Here is a 21,039-nt window from a genome sequence, read left to right as displayed (position 1 = left end):
TCACATTAACACTGCAATGACGTTACCATGAAAATCCCCCAGCCACCACACCACGGCGCCCGCTCGGGCACACCAAGGGAGAACCCAGAATGTCCAAATCACCCAACAGCATGTCCTGCCAGACCCGCGGGAGGAAACCCGAGCACCCGGAGGAAACAGGGAGAAAGCGCAGACTCCGCACAGACAGCGACGCAAGCCGGGAATCGAACCCGGGCACCCAGCACTGCGAAGCAGCAGCGCCAACCACCGTGCCATCCCCCAGCACTGCGAAGCAGCAGCGCCAACCACCGTGCCATCCCCCAGAGCCATAGATGTTTACAGCATTAAACAGGCCCTTCAGTCCTGGCTGTCCATGCTGCCCTGTCACAGTCACTGAGCTCCTGACCTCATTACAGTCTTGGATCAAACTCAAACATGGACAAAGGGGCGGCACAGTGTCCTTAAATGATAAGCCATTGATATCTGACCAGACTGCTTTGGATATAATTCTGATTTTTATTTAAAATACAAAAACAGAAGAATTAGGAGCAGGAGTAAACCACTCGACTCATCAAGTTCTTCCACCATTCAATGCTATCATAGCTGATCCTGGGCCTCAACTCTCCTATCCCGCCCATTTCCCATATCCCTTAATTCTCTGAGAGAGCATCAACCTGTCTATCTCAACCTTGCATGTAATCAACGAGCATCCATAACACTCTGGGCAGAGAATTCCAGATTCCCAACCCTTTGAACAAAAGGGATGGATTCTCAGTTTGCCGACGCCAAAATCGTGAAACGTGATTAGGCAGAGAATCGCTTCCATTGGCGAAATCACGGCAGATGCTGGTTTGTTGCCAAATTGGGATGCTCCGGCACCCCCAAAATGATGTAAACGCGCAGCCTGAAAGTACAGTAGGCATATCATTAGCGGGCCTGATGCCCGATGCTGCGGGGCCTCCGTAATTCAGCACCTCCGATGGGCCGAGTTCCCGATGGTGTGGTTCACTTGTGGTTAGTAAAATCGTGAGCCTGGCGTCCTGGCTGCTAAGTGAGAGAGAGGAGGTAGGAAATGGTGTGGAGTGACGGCGGGCTGCTGGCTCGGACACCGGCCTTGCTGGCGGTGGCGGGGGTGGGCTCCTGCCAGGGTCAGGGGAGGAGGAGGAGGGGGTAGGCCAGGCCGAGCAGCCGGGGAGACCCCCACAGGACTAGGGTGGTGCCCGACACCGACCGCCATTACACCGGGCATCTTGCTGACCACCCACCATGGCCCCTGGTTCTACACAGTGACACTGGCCATATGGATGCGAGCACTCCCGCACCCCACCCCCTCACCACAGCGTGCCCACCACCCCGCCCCCGAACACCCCACCCAACCGGCATCTACCCACCGGCTTACCACTCAGGGCCATACGCACGGCAGCGTCCAGTGACAGTAGTGCCAGCCAACGGTGCCCCTGGCAACAGGGATGGACGCCAAGATCAGGGGCACTGACGGGGCCGGCGTCCGGAGGTGGAGCCTGCAGTACCAACCGAGGCCACCATGTAGCCCATGGTACCTGGTTGGGCACGGGAGTATGCGCCATGCTAACATGTTATCCTTTCACCCCCTGCAGACACCAACAGGCTGAGGAGGAGGAGGTACTAAGGGGGCACCGGATAAGGCCCCTCATGTACCGCACCGCATGTCGTTTGAGGACCTGCCGGACCGGGAGGCTGCGGATGAGCAGAGAGACCGTCAGACATTTCTGTCAGATGATGGCACACCTGCCACCTCAGGGGTATGGGGGGGACAACCGATCCCGGTGACTGTCAAGGTGATGGTTGCCCTCAACTTGTACGTGATGGGGCCCTTCCAGTCGCCGAGTGGGGACATGGCCAGCATTTTACAGACATCGCCGCACACGGATGCCCTATATGCCCAGGCGGACCAGTACATCCAGTACCATGTGGACCGCGCCCACCAGGATGTCCGGGCAGCAGGGTTCGCTGCCGTCGCCGGGATGCCCCGGGTCCAGGGGGTGATCAATGGGATGCATGTTGCCCTACGGCCACCGGCGGATAACAGGCCACTGCACCCAAACAGGAAGGACTACCACTCGATGAACATCCAGCTGCTCTGTGACCAGCAGATGCGCATTATGCACATCTGTGCCCGATACCTGGGCAGTGTGCACGACGCATTCATACTGGTGCACTTGGCGATCCCCTGCTTTATGAGGGGCAACACCCCCCCCCGCTGCGGAGCTGGCTGCTGGGCGACAGGGGTTACCCATTGCGGTCGTGGCTGAAGCCGCCCATACGGAGGCCACAGACTGACGCGCAGACCGCTACAATGGCGCCCATACAGCGAACAGGGGTGTGGTGCTTCGGGGTCCTGAAGATGCGCTTCAGGTGCCTAGACTGCTCTGGAGGGGCCATCCAGTACGAGGTTAGGAGAGTCGCCTGCATCATGGTGGCCCGCTGCGTCCTGCACAATGTAGCTCAGCAGAGGGTGATGTGCTGGAGAAGGATGAGGAGGAAGGGCAGGCCTCGTCAGACGAAGAGGATAGGGGGAGGGGGGACAATGAGCGGGACATGGGGCCTGGCCAGGCACGGGAGGCCACACAACGCTATCGCCAGGGTCAATGTGCACTGGTTGCCCTTGTCGCTTCACGTTTCACCGACTGGGGTAGGGGGGTTGCTGACCAGGGGCACGAACTCCACCATCCCAGACCCACACGGCCTCACCACCAAACACCCTCACCTCCCACACCACCAAATTACCCGCATGCAGACCCCCTCCACGACACATACCTGTTGACACATCCCCTTGGTTGGCAGTGACAGCAGGTCCAGTCCATGGGATGTAGGATGATGACAACCCGCGGTGCAATGAGCTCCGTGCTCTACATCGCACGACAATGTCTGACTCATGCACACAGCAGCACCTTCCACCTAGGTGATCTCGGCATGCGAGCTGGCCAGTCCATCACATGGTCCGTCGAATCCCTGGAGTAGGGGCGCTGGGCACGTTCGAGGCAGGGGGAGCACGGTCCACCCACGGGGCCATCACTCGTCCACCCCCCCCCCCAACCCCCCTCCCCCCCACTGACCGCCCCACCCCCACAGCCATCAGACGGAGCACCGAGGCAGGTTTGAACGCTGTTAACAGGTGTTTATTGTGAACAATTATATACAGCCTGTGCCCTAGCCCCTATAACTCAACTGTGCCCTGCACCCGTGCCAACTTAACTGGTGACCAACTTTCTGGCCTTACGGCCACTAACACTGTGCCTGGGTGGATCCCCAGATGATACAGCCTGCTGTCCACCAGATGCACCATGGACAGGAGAGGGGGGTTGGGGTGCAAGATGCTGCGCTATTCCAGCACCTCCTCTGGGGGAGGCACCGGCATTGACCACAGCACCTCCTCCTCATCCCTCGGGGTGCCCGATGGCCCCTGACTACTCCGTGGTACGGGAGTGCAAGGGGGAGGCCATCCCTGAGGACCCCCCCATCACCTGGCACTGCCAGTCCTGGAGGCCCGCTCTGTTCTCGACCAGGGTCTGCATGTTCACGGCCATGGAGCACAGGAGGTGGTCCATATCTGACTGGGACTGTGCCACCACACTGAGGGTCTGTGCCATATCAGCCAGTGACTGCGCTACGTCCCTCTGGCTGTGGGCCACGTTGGCCAGTGTCCAGGCCACATCCCGCTGGGTGTGGCCGACATCCCTCTGGGTGTGGGCCACCTCCTTTTGAGTCTGCACCACGCCGGGGCAATGTCGCCGACATTCTCAGCCATGGCCTGCTATAACTGGGCCACGCTGAGGAGCGCCGCTGCGATGTCCAGGTGGCACTGGCACATGGCTGCCTGTGAGAGGGCAGCCCTCTCCTGGGCCCCAACTCCCACCTGCACAGAATGCCCCAGGTCTTGCACACGCTGACCCATATCTGACACCTGTGGTGAATGTGATTCACACCGGATTATAATCTGTATATACATGTGTCTATATTGTAAGTGCAGTTGCACTATCTGACCTCCAGGGGGAGTAGCTCTGGAAATGCTTGAGAGTTGTACGGGGCTTCTCCCTTGGCTCCGCCCAGGACTCCTCCCCCCGGGAGCTGCTGTATAAAGATCAGTGCCACAGAGTCAGCCGGCCAGTTCACCGAAAGTCCAATGGCTAACAGGCTGGCTCTGTTGTGAGTATATTAAAACTGCTATCCTAATCCTACAAGCACGTGTCCGTAGAATTGTTGGTTCCAACAATACCATTGCCTCCACTGCAGACGCCACCCATGCAGTGTCGGCCTGGCTGGAATGCATAACCGGCATCACCCCCTGCTCCTGCACATGGATAGACTCCTCCACCTACGCTCACAGGTGTTGGAAGTCGGCCGCCATCCCCTCCCGTAGTCCCTGGGTCTCTGACTGCACCTCCATTGTGGGTGGGACTGGATGATCCAGGAGCCCGGGACCCGACTGGACAGCTGGTTCCTGCCATCCGACCGTCCGGCCCCCCCTCCGGCTCCTACTGTACCGGACCAGTTGGGTGGTGCACACCAGATAGTGTCCCAGGAACCTCTTCACGATAGTGCCCAATGGAGGTGATAGTCTCTGAGATGGTGGTGGGTGTTGGAGACTCGAGCAAAGGGCCAGTGTTCAGATTGCTCTCCCCGTCAGTGCTTGGCCCCTTGGGGGCTATGACTCTAGCACTAGCTGGGGGCGGGAGTCATCGGATGGCCCGGGCCCATTTCCGCCAGGTCCTGTAAGACACAAGACGACATGTATGAATTGACAGCGGGCTGGGGGGTGTGTCTGTGTGTGTGTGAGTGTGTGTGTGTCAGGCGGGGGTGGGGGGGCACGCAAACACAAACATTGACACTGTTAGGCATTCCGACGCATAAAGTCCAGGGGTTGGGTAGATGATGGCATCAGTGGCCAGGGCACCCAGCCACTGTGGCTGGCATGGGTGCTGGCATGTGTGGCAGGATGGGCATTCGGCTGTCCCCGGGGGGGGGGGGGGGGGTCTGGGTTACATGTGTGTGGGGGGGAAGGGGGGTTGGTGCCAGGGGCTCAGCGCTGCGTACTCACCCTGGCAGCCCTGAGGAGGTTGTGCAGTTTCTTCCTGCACTGGATACCAGTCTGGACGGCGTAGCCAACGGAGCTGATCGCGTCTGCCACCTGCGCACCTGACGGCCTTCTTCCCAGGCTGGGGCACAGGGTCATCCTTCTCTCCTCCACGGTGTCCAGGAGGGTGTCCAGCTCACCGTCCCTGAACCGTGGTGCTGCTCTCCTTGCAGCCATCTTGTTGACTGGGGCGATGTGTGTGTGGGGGAGGATCGTTTAAGTGCGGCTGCGGCGTGCGAGCCTCATGTGCGCCATCACGGACCCTGCGAATCCGGCGCCATTTTGCTTGGAACCGGTTGCGTTCCACGTGGCGATGGTGCGCGCTGAATTGGTGCAGCTGTTGTGCCGTTTTTGCTGGTGTAAAACACCACCGTTTCCACGCCGCCGTCAGCACTTAGTCTCAAATCGGAGAATCCAGACCCTGATTTTTCCTCATTTCAGCCCAAAATGATCAGCCTCTTTATCCGAGACTTGGCCCCCAGATTTTAGGTTCCCTGACCAGCAGAAACATCTCTCAGTCCACCCAAACTGCTTTAGAACTTTGCAGGTTTCAATGAGCTCGCCTCTGATTGTTTTAAACTCCAGAGAATATAAGCCCAATTTACTCAGTACACTCTGAAGTACCTACAGCTGAATTCTGGCCTTGTTTAGTTCTCTTCTTCCCAGTGCTTTTAGCTATGATCATAAATTATTATTAGAATGTGTTGCTGGGATTGCATTTTCAGCTGCAAAAACAGAAAATGCAGATGTCAAGAATGCCACACTCTCACAGGACAATTCAGCAAATTGTGAAATGGTTTCGAAACAACAGACCACACACAACAGATGTTAGGCGGCTTTTGAAAACGTACAAGACGCAGGAAGGCCAGGATTGTTTTATGATGATCTTTTGTTTTATTACTGCCCCTCTTTTCCATACACTGAACATCTCACAGTAAATTTGGACCTGCACCTGAAGATAACAGTTACTTTCTCTCATCTCTGTCCAGTTCATTGCCAATGACAACTTTTTTGATTGGTTCGCAGTAAATTTAACTTGTACTCAGCACAAAGCATTTCCTGTTCAAAGACATCTGCTGGAAATGGAACAGAAATTTGATCTTGATTTCTTTAAGGCATTTGCTACATCTTACCTTTCTTCATGGGTCTTGTACTTTTAATAAGGAATATGCAAAACATAAACTGTAATGAACTGCATTGAAACTAAAAATAGATATTTGTAAATGTTATGGGTGGAATTCTCCGTTTGCCGACGCCGATTTTGTAATCGGCGATCGGGCAGAGAATCCATTTTTACAACTGAATCGGGAGTGGCGCCTGTTTTACGCAGATTGCGCACACTCCATGCCCTTCAAAGCGGCGTCATCGCGGCGCTCACCGCACACCGTTCAGACAGCCTCAGGACGTCACCTGAAGGCCCTCCCCCAATGCTCCGCCCCTGATGGGGCAAATTCCTGACCGCACGAATGACGCATGGTCTCAGTGGTCGGGAACCCGGCGTGGCGTCTGCGGACTGTGTCCAGCGCCGCCACAGTCGGGTGGGAGCCATGCTGTTGGCCGGGGGGGGGGTCTTCGGCGATGGCTGGGGGTACAGGTCGGGGGTGGCCAAGGGTGTTCAGGGGCACTATCTGGCAGGTCAGGTCCGCGCATGGCTGGGGCCATGCTGTATGGCGCGACCACTGCAGGTCGTCGCCGTGTGCCTGCTCGGCCACGGTGTGGTGATATGAGTGGGAGCACTGCCATTGGTGCAGAGCATTGGTTTCCCATTGGCTCTGGCTAGTCATGTGCCTCTTGTCTGATTGGCTGGGACTAGTCATGTGACTGCTCACCAATTGGTCGAGAGGCAAGTAGACCCGCCTCCGAGGCGGGGTATAAGTACCCAGGTTTCCCGGCGGTCGGCCTTTCTCTGTAGTCGACCACCGGGCTAACAACTAGCTGATTAAAGCCACAGTTTGGATCTTCATCGTGTCTCGCATCCAATTGATGGTACATCACACAGACCCGGTAATTCTACGCCCATTTACTTCGCGGAGGCCGGCCGTTTTATGTGGCACGACTGCTAGTCCCTCACCGGTTGGAGGATCGGTGCTAGGGCACCGCCAATTTTTCCCATGTAAAACGCCATGGACCCTCCAGACATTGCCTCAAAGTCCAGCCTATATATTTTTATCATGTAAACCATAGAACCAGAGAACCATAGAACCCCTACAGTTCAGGAAGCCATTCAGCCCAATATGACCTAAACCTATTTGAAATTAAAGTTGCCTTCGTCCCAGAACGTCTTTTTGACTTGACGGCAGCATCCTATTAGTGTTGAATAGCACTCTTGTTGCTACTGCATAGTAGCAACTTGAAGCATCCAGCTTTGCCTGTTGCTCAAATTGTTGAGATAACTTACTGTTCTGGGTGATCTGTGGTAGACTGGTATTTTTCAGGGCCAAAGGTGATGGTTTGAGGCCTGTTTTTTCTTTCGGCTTTAGGCCTGTTAATGAATTTGCACAATATACAACACAAAATGACCTGGTCAGAATAGCCATTACCCCACAGGATGGCTTTGATGCACCCTTTTTACTGACTACGATGATTAGTTAACCATTCCATGATAATAAGAATAATAATCTTTATTATTGTCACAAGTAGGCTTATATTAACACTACTATGAAGTTACTGTGAAAATCCCTCAGTCGCCACAACCTGGTGCCTGATCGGATACACAGAGGGAGAATTCAGAATGTCCAATTCACCTAACAGCACGTCTTTCGGGACTTTTGGGAGGAAACTGGAGCACCCGGAGGAAATCCACGCAGACACGGGGGGAACATGCAGACAATTTTCACAGACAATGACCCAAGCCGGATATCGAAACTGAGACCCTGGTGCTTTGAAGCAACAGTGCTGACCACTGTGGGTTGGTAAAGGAGAACTCGGTGAATTGAACCATTTTTGTCCTATGTTAGTCATTAAAAATAAATTATACACAAACCTTACTGAAAATTAACAGTACATTACCACATTCAATCTGTCAAATTATTAAAAGGGAAATGAAAATGAACATTAAAAGCTACTGAATAGCTTAAACCTCTGAGACACCTTACCCTCCAGGGTAATCTGAGGTAGACTGGGCAAGTTTCAGGGACTAAAGTAAGTGGACTGAGTGTCAAAATGTCAGAAACCATCCAATATTGGGACAGTAACCAACTGGCTGAAAATTAGATTGTCTGGTACAAAACTGGATATCTGTCCATCCTATTGCTAATGCCAAGAGATGAAGGAATGTAGAGTCCTGACAGGTGTAGATCTACAGAAGATTACCAAAGGAGGTAATAGAGAGGCCATGAAGGGACTTAAACATGAGGATCAAAATGTTAGCATTGATGAATGTTGGTGAGCACTCAGGGGCGAGTGGGTAAGAAATGGTGTGCAAGGTTTTGGATAAGCTAATGTTTATGGAGAGTGGATGTGGTAGTGTGACCCTTTTAAGGGGGTGAGTTCCATCGATCACACGATTGGCTCGGGGCCAATTGCACGGGAGCGTGCGAACCCCGGCCAATAGGAAATTTACGCAGGGCCCTGGGAGCAGGACCCCAGGCAGTATGGACCAGTGAGCTGAAGAGCGAAGATCAGTGGCCGGATTCTCCGTTCCTGAGGCTAAGTGGGTTGACACTGGGCAGGATTAGTGGACTTCTATGACAGCAAAACAGGCGCCGCACCTGGACCAATGCACCAACCATTGAGGGGCTAACACCATTGCCACGTGGAACACGATCAATTCCAATGGAAAATGGTGGTAGACTCGTTGGGATCGGGATTTGGTCTCGAGAGGCTGACAAGCTTCCGCCGCAATGAGCACTCCAATCCCCACACACACTCATCCCAGCCAACAGGATGGCACTGGTTGTGCTGGAACGCGCCCATCCCGTTCATGGGTCGGCGGTACCTAAGGGGTTGGCCTGGGAGACACACCCAAATGACTCGTGGTCCTAAGTTCACAGTGGGCAGTCAGTGGCGTGTGTTCTGAGCCCATCCATCCCAACCCCACAGCCCACCTCCTGGCCACACCCTGCTACTCCCCCTGGCCCTAGCAGAAGCCCCCCTGCCAGCGGCACAATTGTCGGCAAACTATGGTGATGTATGACACTTGCCATACTCCCTCTCTCCCCCACAGCAGCCATGGCACCTGCTTCTAGGTTTTGGAAAGCACAAGTGAACCTCGCCGTTGGGAATACCCCCCCCCCCCCCCCTCCTCGTGGAGGTGGAGAATCACGGAGGCCCCGAACAATACCGGGTCAGACCCGTTAATGATATGCCAACGCCATGAATGCAGTGACACCACTGTCTAGGCATCGGAGAATTGTGATTTGCCGTGAATCTGGTGCCTGGCAAGATTTTGGCGTCAATCGCCTTTCCTGATTCTGGCATCAGCCGATGGGAGAATCCCGCCCCTGTTGTGTCGTGTTCTGTGACTGTTAACCAACTGCCTTTGCCTTTCATCAATAAACCTCTTTGTTAACGACTGGGAGCCTCCAGTGTGTGTCTTGAGCCATTACAGTGGCTTAAACGTTTTCAATAGCAACCGACAGTCGTTGTTAATCGAGGGGGTGGGGAAGGGACAATTGAGAAAGTAGAGAAGCTCCAACAAGAGTTGGAATAATTAAAACTGTGAGCGGAAATATCTATTATTGGGAAACTAGACGTGTTTGGCCAAGGGGTTGATGCCAGTACATCAAACTGCTCCGTTTCTTGTTTGCCACAAATGGAATCGCAGGCAAGGACAAGCAGAACACGATACCTCTGACAGTTTGTGGGCTCCAGACCTATTATTTGATTGAGAACCATATGTCCCCGAAGGCACCTGACTTGAACACCTTTGACCAGATAGTGAAATTGGTTAAAGAATATTAAGGGGCAATTTAGCATGGCCAATCCGCCTACCCTGCATATCTTTGGGTTGTGGGGGTGAGACCCATGCAGACACGGGGAGAATGTGCAAACTCCACACGGACAGTGACCTGGGTCCTCTGTATCATGTGGCGTGTTAAATCTTTGAAGAACTGTAGCAAATTAGTCAAATATGATTCACCCTTCATAAATCCATGCTGCCTCTGATGCATTGCGTTTTGACTTTCCAAATGCCCTCATATTACTTCCCTAATAATGGATTCACCCACTTTCCCAATAACAAATGTCAAACTAACTGGTTTGTAATTTCCTACATTCTGCCTCCCTCCCTTTTTGAATGAGGGCATCACATAGCAGTTTCCCAATCCACCGTTACCTTCTCCATGTCCAGGGAGTTTTGGAATATTATAACAAATGGATCCAATGTCTCTGCTGCTTCTTCCTTCAACACCCTGGGATATCATTGTTAAGTACTGTTTCCCTATTGATGCTGATAGAACTAAGTTCAACCCTTTGTATTACCTCTGAATTCCCCATTCCTATAGGAATGGTATTTAGTGTCCTCCACCATCTCCACCATTTCTGTGTTCCCGACTATTAACTCTTGGTTTCATCTTCCAATGGACCGACATTCACTTTAGCAATTCTCTTCCCTTTTATGTATTAATAGAAGCTTTTACTATCCGTTTAGATGTTTTGTGCTAGCTTTCTTTCATAATCTACCTGAACTCTTTTGATTAGATTTTTATTATCCCGTTGTTTGTATTTGAAAGTTTCCCAATCTCCCAGCCTGCCACTGGCCTTTGGAAATTAGTGTACCTTAGTTTTTGTATTTATATTGTCCTTATCTCCTTGTTTAGCAATGGATGTGTTTTACTTCTCTTACTGTCTTTCTTCCTCGTTGGAATATATTTTAGTTGTGAGGAATTGAGTTTCTCTTGAAGCAACTGCCAGTGCTCACCAGCTGTCCTATCTTTAACCTTCCGGCCCACTGTACTCGGGCCAAATCTGTCCTTATACGTAGAGAATTATCTTTATTTAATTCCAGAATGTTAGTGTGGGACTCCACCTTCTCACCCCCAAACTGAATTTTGAACTCGAGCATACTATGGTCACTATTCCCTAGAGGATCCTCAACTATGAGTTAATCAATTAATCCCTCCTCATTACACAATACTAAATCCAAAGTAGCATGTTCCCTGTTTGGTTCCACAACATATTGTTTCAAGAAACAATCTCCCATACATTTAATGAATTCTTCCTCGAGGTTACCCTTGCCAATTTGATTAATCCAGTCTATGTGCATATAAAAATCATCCATGATTATTGCTGTACCTTTCTTACAAGCCCCTAGTATTTCCTGGTTTATACTGTGCCCCACTGCGAGACTACTGTTTGGGGACCTATAGATTACTCTGACCAAGGATTTCGTCCATTTGCTATTTCTTATTTCCACCCAGACTGATTCCACATCTTTACCTCCAGTGCTTGTATCATTTCTCATTACAGCACCGATCCATTTCTTCACCAGCAAAGTTACACCACCTCCTTTTCCTTTCAGTCTATCTTTCTGAAACACTGAGTAGCCTTGGCTATTCAAATCCCAGACCTGGGGCGGGATTCTCCAACCCCCCGACGGGCCGGAGAATCGCCGGGGGGGGAGTGAGGGGCGGCATGAGTCCCGCCCCGACCCTCTGCCACCAGCAGTGGCCCACCCCGGCGATTCTCTGTTCCACGATGTGCTGAGTGGCCACCTGTTTTCGGCCAGTCCCCCCAGCGTAAATCAAACAAGGTCCTTACCGGCGGGACCTGGCTCTGCGGGCAGCCTGCGGAGTCCTCAGGGGTGCACGGAGGGATCTGGCCCGGGGGGGGGGGGGGGGGGGGGGGGGGGCATGATGGCCTGGCCCGCAATCAGGGCCTACTGATCTGGGGCAGGCCTGTGCCTTGGGGGCGCTCTTTCCGTCCGCGCCGGCCACTGTAACAGTCCGCCATGGCCGGCGCGGAGAAGGACCCCCACTACACATGCGCTGGGATCACGCCAGAACACGCTGGCGCTCCCGCGCATGCGCCAACTCACGCCGGCCTAGCCCCGAGAAGGTGCGGAGGATTCCGCATCTTCCGGGCGGGCTGACGCCAGAGTGGTTCACGCCACTCCTCGGCACCGGTACGGCCCGCCCTGCTAGATAGCGGAGAATCCCGGCCCTGGTCTCCTTGTAACCATGTCTCAGTAATCGCCATCAAATCATACCCTTTTGTCTCTATTTGTGCTGTTAACTCATTCATTTTGTTCTGTTTGTTTCGGCCATTTAAATGCAAACCTTTTAAATTTGTTCTATTGTCAAATTTCCCTACTCTTTTAGAATTCCCTCTTGCAAAAGGACATTCAGCCATACTGTCCCTCACCTCTATTTTGTGGTAATCATCCACCACATCGCTAACCTGCACTCCTACCTTCTTTAATTTTAGTGTCTAATTTTCGCTGCAACTGAATCCTACCTCCCCCCTACCCATTCAATTTAAAGCCCTATCAACAACCCTAGTTATGTAATTCGCCAGGACTCTGATCCCAGCATGATTCAGATAAAGACCGTCCCATCGGAACAGGTCCCTCTTTCCCCAGTACTGGTGCCAATGAACTGGAACCCATTTCTCCCACACCAATCTTTAAGTCACACATTTACCTCCCTAATCTTATTGACCCTGTGCCAATTAGCTCGGGACTCAGGTAGTAATCCAGAGATTATTACCTTTTTGGTTCTGCGTTGTAATTTAGCCCCTAGCTACTCATATTCCCTTAGCGGCATCTCTGTCCTTGTTCTGCCTATGTCATTGGTACCTATGTGGACCATGACAACTGGATCTTTACCCTCCCATTCCAAGTTCCTCTGCAGCCCAGATGAGATATCCCGAACCCTGGCACCAGCCTTTGGTACTCTCGATCCTGCTCCCAGAGAATAGTGTCTATGCATTCTTCAGCATTTCCGTGTCTTTCTGCCTCTCATGTTATGCACCCAGCCTTTTCTGTTGTCCAGTGAATGTTTATCCAAATTTCAAGGATCTTCAGCAGCCAAACTACAAGCAGTATCGGCAACACTGAGGGAAGTATTTGGTTCATTTTTAATCAATAAACACTTTTCAACCCTTCCAGCTTTACATTCTCTTTGTCCCTTCAGCTGGTTACTTTCAGCGACAAGTAACGCTGAGGATTCAATCTTCGCCGAGTTGGCTGGCTTTATATGTACCATTCTTTGTTTTACAACTTTTACCTCTTCCTTAGAGTCTTTGTGATCACAGCTTTTGTCCCCATTTAGTAATACCGATTTATAGATTTCAACTTTTCTTCTTTACTTTCAGATATACCACGGTGAAGCCTGTGGCTGGGAGTGTCCATGATGGATGTATTGAATTGAAGAGACATTGTTCTTTGAAATGACGGCGGACTACTTTTAACAGCATTATCAGAATCAGAGGATAGCACATTGTTGGTTCCATTAACTTTCTGTTTTTTGTTAACAGATGTGATTGCAGAATCACTACGTAGTTCTTTATCCACCTTCCTCTTCACTTTCAAAACAAATTGATCACTAATTATTTCATCCCCTTTGCTATTTGCTTCCTTTAACTTGAAGAGGTACTGTGTGTCTTTAATTGGAGGTGGGTTAACCATCTGCTTGATGTCATTTCACAGTCAATGCTCATCCAGAATAGCTGAGGCAATGCTATTATGTATATTTTCCTTCAAGACAGGCATGCCCTGGGAAATATTTGTACCTGAAGTGGATGGCAATGGGTTTACAGCATGTGACCGTAACAAGTTACTTTTATGAATTCAAATTCACTTTCTTCTTCCGATTTTCTGTCTTCTTCCTTAGTTTTGGAAGAATTATTTGCCATCTGTTCAAGATCAGTTAGTGACAGGTCTAATGGTCGCAGTTGTTTAACATTACTTCATAATCAGAACCCAAATCAGAATCAGAACTTTCGTCTGAATCTTCATCACTGTTGATACTATCAGATTCAGACTCCTCTTTCCTAGGATCACCTTCAGTGTTGGATTCCTCAGAATTTGGTTTGCTACTGGATTTTATCTTTGACAAACTTCTGTGTGGAATCATTCTCATAGAGTTAATTTCATCAGTATCAGCAGAATCAGATTTACTGCCATTGTCATTTGATGTGTGATTGATGCCTTTCAACATTTCTTTCTTTGAGTCATTTACTGCCCAATGAATTTTTCTAATTCCCATACGTCGTACCATTGGTAGATGGGCTTTTCTGCGGTATTTCCCTCGGACTCTCTGTAATCATGAATAAAGCTACAATCTTCAATCCTGCCCAATCATTCCCCAAAAGTAAGTCAACTCAGTCCACAGGTAACTCCTTAAGCACTCTGACAACTACTGGACCTGATACTAAATCACACTCCAATTGTATGTTATACCATGGAACCAGGGTATAATCTCCACTCGTGACCATCACCAATGCCTTAACTTTCCTTGAACTCTCTGAAGGGAAAACTAAATCCTTTTCCAGCAAGCGAGCACCTGTGTCCCTTAAAATAGTTATGGGTTTTTCTATATCAGTTGTAGAAAATGGGGTGATCTTCCCCTTAGACTAAAACCCTGTATATCTCTCATCTACCTCATTCATCGTTCCTGCTCCCAGAGCAGTGTTTACCTCAGGTCTCCTGAGACTAGTTCAAGATACAGTGCTGGATTCACCGTTTCTGAGGCTCTGTGTTGATGCCAGCGGAGGATCCTGATTTGGCATCAAACCAACGCCTACCGCGATTTTGGCGTTGGAGGCTATTCTGCACCCTATCGCGTTTCATGATCTCACCATCGGCCGGAGCCAATATCGCGGTAGGCACCGGTTTGACGCCAAATCTGGATCCTCTGGTGCCCCAAAAATGGAGTAGGCGCGTCGCTCGCCACTCAGCGTTTAAGCACCATTGGCATATCATTAGCCTGCCTGACCCTCCATTCTCCAGGGTCTCCGTGATTCACCGGGCCGAGTTCCCAATGGCGCGGTTCACTTGTGGTCTCAGAGGTCAGGAACCCAGTGTGGCAGCTGCGGACTGGCAGGGAGCCATGCTGGTAACAGCAAAAATAAAGAAAGGAGAAATAAGAGAATCAATAGGAAGGCCCCTTATATTACCTCGGAGCATTGTGCCACCATTGGTCCCCAGAGATCATTCTAGCCCAAGGCACTCTACCAGTATCCAAGGGGCACATTCGCAGCTGGATTCAAAGAGACCCTTTCTGAGGTCAAAGGAATTATATAGTTCAGCTGGCGATATGAGAAGTCTGAACTGCGGAGACTGTACATCATTTGTCGAGATGAGTTGACAGATGAAGACATTGTGATTCTCTTGGGATCATGGGTGGTCATCCCGCCTCAGGGTAGGGGCTCCTCCTTCAAGAGTTACCCAGCAACCACCCAGGGCAGGTAAAGATGACGGTGTTGGTGTGCGGTTACATCTGGTGGCCAGCCATAAACAAAGCCATAGACAAACTCATACAACAGTGCCACCCTTGCCAAATGCAGCAATCTCTGCTGCCTTCAACCACACTTCACCCCTCGGAATGGCCAGGCCACTCGTGGACCAGGATCAACATGGATTATGTGGGCCCAATATTGGGCAAGCTTTATTTTGCTGATGAATGCCCACTCGAAATGACTGTTGGTCCAGTAGATGGGAACCACAACCTTGCCGGCCAGAGACTCTGTGTTGAGTGCTTGCCATTCATGGGCTTTCCAAGTCAATCATTTCAGACAATGGTACCCCCTTCACCGGGATGATTTCCAGCATTTTGTGAAAGCAAATGATATACGATACACAGGAATAGACCCCATCACTCAGCATCAACCAGCCTGGTTCAGCAGACCATTCAAACATTCAAGAACGCCATGACAAAAGTCAGATGAACCACTTCGCCAGAGGTTGGCTAATATTTTGTTGTTGTACAACTCAAACCCTCAGTCAAACACGGGGGGGTCTCATCAGCTGAGCAGCTCATGAACCACACTGGCGTCGGGCCGACAGGAAGTAGCAGAATTCTCCGCACTTCCAGTCCGCACTCCGCACTAGGTTGACGCCGGAGGGGTTGGCGTTTCGCCAACAGGCGGCGAAGGGACTGCGTGAGTCCAATCATGCGGTAAAGGGCCAGCGTGATCCCGCGCATGCACGGTATAGCCAGCGTATTCTGGCGTAGGAGGGTGTCTTCTCCGCGCTGGCCATGGTGGAGCCCTACAGGGGCCGGTGCGGAAGGAAGAGGTGCTTCCATGGCACATGCCCGCCTGCAGATCGGTGGGCCCCAATCCCGGGCCAGGCCACCTTGGGCCCCCCCCAGGGTCGGATGCCCCCGCGCCCTCCTGAGGACCGCCCCAGCCGACTTACCTGTCAGGTCCCGCCGTGTGGGACCATGTCTAATCCATGCCGGCGGGACTGGCCAGAAACCGACGGTCACTCGGCCCATTGGGGCCCGGAGAATTGCCGGGGGTCCGCTGCCAAAGGCCCCCGACCGGCGTGGCATATATGGTGAACCCAGCCCGAAAACCGGCGCCGGAGAGTATGGCAGCCGGCAACGGGGAGGGATTTGCACCGCCCCTCGGAGACTCGCCAACCCGGCGGGGGGGGGGGGGGGGGGGGGGGGGGGGGGGTCAGAGAATCCCGCCCTCTATCTTTCCAGAGAGAAAGAGGGTTAATGGATGAGATTCCCTGGCCTCCCCACAACGTGTTTTCGGCAGTGGGATGTGACCAGCTGTTGGCCGGCGGCGGGATCCTTTGGTCCCAGCGCTATCAATGAGATTTCCCATTAGTTCCAGCCCAGACTGCTGGGAAACCCTCAATGGAACCACAGGGTCCCACTGACGTGAAGAGCTGAAAGATCATGCCCATAGTTTCAAGTTCTGAGGAAGATTCACATGGACTCAAAAGGTTAACTCTCTTTCTCTCCCCACAAACACTACCAGGACTGCTGAGCTTTTCCAGCAATTTCTGTATTTATTTCAGATTCCAGCAGCTGCAGTATTTTGCCTTTATTTTAGCATTACAAACCAGGATTTGTTTTAAAGCAAGATAACATAATAATCATAAAGAGAACATTTCGCATCAGTCTTTTTATACGGTTTTTAGTTTTCACTACAAAATATTGACCTTAATTTATATGTGCTTTGGCTGTTTCTTATTTCATTTTAGGCATCACCACGGGTCCTTATCACATCTATCTCACTGAATATCTAAAGACAGATGTTTGTGTGGATGACTTTTTCTTTTAATGTTAAACATGTCCCTGCAAGATGTGAAATGCCAGCAACTGACAAACCAAACACACAGCAGAAACGCATTTGTGATAAAAAGATAAAGTAGAACACATGGGGAATTTAATCAATTAGATTTGAGCAACAACATCTTAATTTAATTGCAGTAAAATGCAGTGATGGAAAGGTGATGAGTCTATCATATAAATCAGGGGTTTTCAACCAGGGGTCAATGGCCTTCTACAGGTCCATGAGAAAATTTCAATTGGTCCACTAATTTTCAGAACCTATGCCAAATGGCCTAACTCTAGTTTAACCTGAACTACAACACACTGAAACACACAAAGCAAAGAGAGCGCGAACGAGAATGTCAGAGAGACACAGAGAGAGAGGAGAGAAAAAGACAGGAGGAGAGAGAGGGAGAGAAAAAGTGAGAGAGAGTATATGAGAGAGAGAGACAGGAGAGAGAGGGAGAGAGAGGAAAAGTGAGAGAAAGTGTATGTGCGACAAAGAGACAGAGAAAGGTGGGGGAGAGAGAGAAAGTGAGAGAGAGTATATGTGTGACAGAAACAGAGAGAGGGAGACAGGGAGAGAGATAGGAAGGGAGAGAAACAGGAAAAGTGAGAGAAAGTGCATGTGTGACAGAGAGACAAAGAAAGATGGGAGAGAAAGAGAGGGAGAGAGAGAGAGGGGCAAAGTGAGAGAGCTTGTGTGTGTGACAGAGAGAAACAGAGAGAGAAAGACAGAGAGAGAAAGTGATAGAGTGTATGTGTGACAGAGAGACAGAGAGAGACAGAGACAGAGAGAGAGAAACAGAGTGAGAGAGAGATAGACAGAGAAAGAGAGAGAGAGAGAGAGAAACAGAGTGAGAGAGAGATAGACAGAGAAAGAGAGAGAGAGAGAGACAGAGACATGGAGAGAATACCAAAATAAAATAAAACATGCCTTGGTGCTTGGAGCCAGAGAGCAGTGACAGGACCATCCAAAGACATCAGGCTCTGAGCCTCTGCACCGCCTCCCTCTGTACCGCACATATAAAAATAAACTGATTATTGCAATCCTCGGGCTTGTGCCAACCAAACTCTATCTGGGCAAAATTAGTGTCAACATTCTGCCAGTTAATACTAGAGATGCACTCGGGTCTAATCATGGGTCATTTCCAAAGGTAATTATCCTTGGTGTAGAGTGGGCAGACAACCTCTAGTTCATACCATGTGGAAACTTGCTGTGGCTGTTGGTGTGAGATTGCAGACAAAATCTCAGCAACATTGAACATTTTACACTCACAAGTTTCACATAATGTAGAACAAAAATTTAAAAATGTGTGTAACTGTACAATAATATTTTAGATGGTGATTGGGTTGTATCACGGGGATCTATGGAATTTCTATAGCACGGGTCAGGTGTCTTCAGAAGCAAAAAGGTTGCGAATCCTGATGGAGATAAGAGTCAATTAACTCCAAAAATTCTTAAAACTGGCATCTGAATTATTGTAAAGTGTCATCCAGGTGTGGAGAGAGGACTGATGTTGTTAGAAATACAGAATCTATATAGTTTGCCGTTGAAATGTCATTTTCTAACCTTGCTGTCAGATATAAAACAGTGAACACAGGCAGACTGTGATCTCACACTGTTTCCCCTGTGTTGGGGAAGTGGGTTACATCATCAGGCCATGTTAAAATATGTTTACGTTACAAAGCACCAATCTACCGACTGGCAAACCATATGGTTGTCCGAGGAATGTATGAAATGTATAGTGCCCGGTCTCCATTGATTGGTCTGCTTTAAATTTGAAATGTAACCTTATCCGGGCTCATCTGCACCAGTACTGAGGATAACAAAGTGTGGTGTTGAAGGCACCTCCTGAACAGCAAATGACAAAATCAGTTACTGCACAACAGCACAAACAGCCAGGGGATAACGCCAGACTGTATAATGAATATCAGCGACTCCACACTGTGGTTTATGTAAATCAAGCACGTTTTTAGATTTTGATCTTTGCACACTTTTGAATATTTTCAACAGTTCCCATCATTTTTACTTTCTTCAACTGACACATTTTCCTAAATGTTATATACCTTTGTGTATACACACATCAATCAAGTTAAATACAGCATGTTATTTTTCTGTACAACACTTTACCCTCCTGTGAGAAGGACATGCATATGGCTGTGTTTTGATTAAAAAAATATATAAATCTTGGTATGAACTACTAGATTATGTGAAATTGTACAATAAAGCTGACCGGCCAGCTGAAATGTGTCTGCATTGGTTGGCGACAAGGTGATGTAGTTGGATGGAAATCAGAGAAAAAATAGGAAATAACTAAATGAAAATAGAAAATCTAATGGATAAAGCCTCAAACTAGAGTAAACTAGCCCGGGGGAACAAATCGACAGAACGTACACAGTTTTATCAAAAGGTTTGACAGCAGATTCGAGATTATATCACTGATGCGGCTCAGATCACATTTATAAACTGTCCCAGTGGTTTATGCCAACATCTGGACCTCTGAAGATAGTTTATAGCTTCGGGCGATGTTCCAGTTCTATTAAACTCTAAATGCAAATTTCTAAAATACAAAAGCCCCGAGAGATACTCGCATATCCTTTAAAAACAAGCAACAGAAAGATCTTCAGAACACACTGTGCACTCCAGGAAGTCAGAATGATGTATTTCCGATTCAGTTAAAATAAAGTTGTGAGTTAAGACGGGACATGTTTTCTGACAGGTTCCGTGTTCGTATCCGGGGAGAGTTTAAACTTTTACGTTTGCTTTTTCGCCCTATTTACATTTTAAAAATGGGTTGAAGTCGCACGAGGGAGGTTTTTTTTTACATCGTTCAGTATCTTCCCGGATTATTTAGGTGTGCCATTATGCAGCTTCAGCGAGACAGCAGTTTTAATAAACTGACCTCTTTTCGATGGCATCTATATTCCTGATCAGCAGCCAAAGCTCCTCTTTGTCCCCAGCCCTGGAGGAGAGCAGCAGATGATGGCTGGTCACACACAGGGTCCCTTTAACAGGCTGCAGGAAAGGGCGAGAGAGCAGGACATGGTCAACTTTAGAAGTTTCGATCAGCTCCGATAACTCCATTCTGCAGGAAGCGAGCAGATCAACACTACCGAGTGGACCCCATCTTAATGAAAAAAAAAGCAGACAGCAGCATCTGAGGGGTCGGAAAAGGAATGTACTGTACACTACACCTCATTTGAATATAACGTAACAAAGAGCAATTCAAAATGACCTAATTTGGCATCTTGGATTTAGTTGTGGTCTACAAATAACACGTGGAGAAATTTGATATATATATATATATAATGGCTCTGAAGTGGTTTGACAGTTTAGGGTTGCTTGTAGCTTTACTGATAAAATTAACGGTTTACAGGAATCTCTCCCTTTCGTTAAAGAATGGGCGGGTTCAATGGGATGTGATATTTAAAGGGGGTTGTTGGCCACGTTAAGCAAATGCAGTGTTTTTGCACAGTCCTCGGCTGCTGTCAATTCGCGTGACTTGTTTTAATCCATCCCACATTATCTGATTATCGGCTGCAGCAAGAAATTGAGGAGGAAAGCTGCAACTTTGGAGTTTCACATCATTTAATTCTCTGCTTATTTGTCCCGCGGTTTTAAAACCTACAACCTCGAAACATTGTAAGGGTAGCATAATATTTCCCTCAAAGAGCTTTCGATCATCTTTCTCCTGTGCGACAGCGAAGCCGGCGACTCGAGTTTGTTCTTCGAGTCATGACTGGCAGTCCCTCTGACCATTGATGGTTTCCAAA

The 21,039-nt window shown here is 49.6% G+C and overlaps 1 protein-coding gene across 3 annotated transcripts in view; it reads right to left on the bottom strand.

Moving 5' to 3' along the window:
• LOC119964771 (myotubularin-related protein 9-like) overlaps window positions 1-20,744 on the bottom strand; it is an 84,210-nt gene extending 63,466 nt beyond the window's left edge. Inside the window, exon 1 of one of the 3 annotated variants that reach the window (XM_038794753.1) lies at window positions 20,169-20,744. In XM_038794753.1, coding sequence (XP_038650681.1) covers window positions 20,169-20,350 — 182 coding nt within the window. In that variant the 5' untranslated portion in view covers window positions 20,351-20,744. The remainder of the gene's footprint in view (window positions 1-20,168) is intronic. The other 2 variants (XM_038794736.1, XM_038794745.1) reach the window with 2 other exon arrangements.
• Window positions 20,745-21,039: the final 295 nt, after the last annotated feature.

Source organism: Scyliorhinus canicula, chromosome 1 (genome assembly GCF_902713615.1).
Source record: "Scyliorhinus canicula chromosome 1, sScyCan1.1, whole genome shotgun sequence".
NCBI lineage: Eukaryota > Metazoa > Chordata > Chondrichthyes > Carcharhiniformes > Scyliorhinidae > Scyliorhinus > Scyliorhinus canicula.
This window is presented reverse-complemented; position numbering and strand designations above follow the sequence as displayed.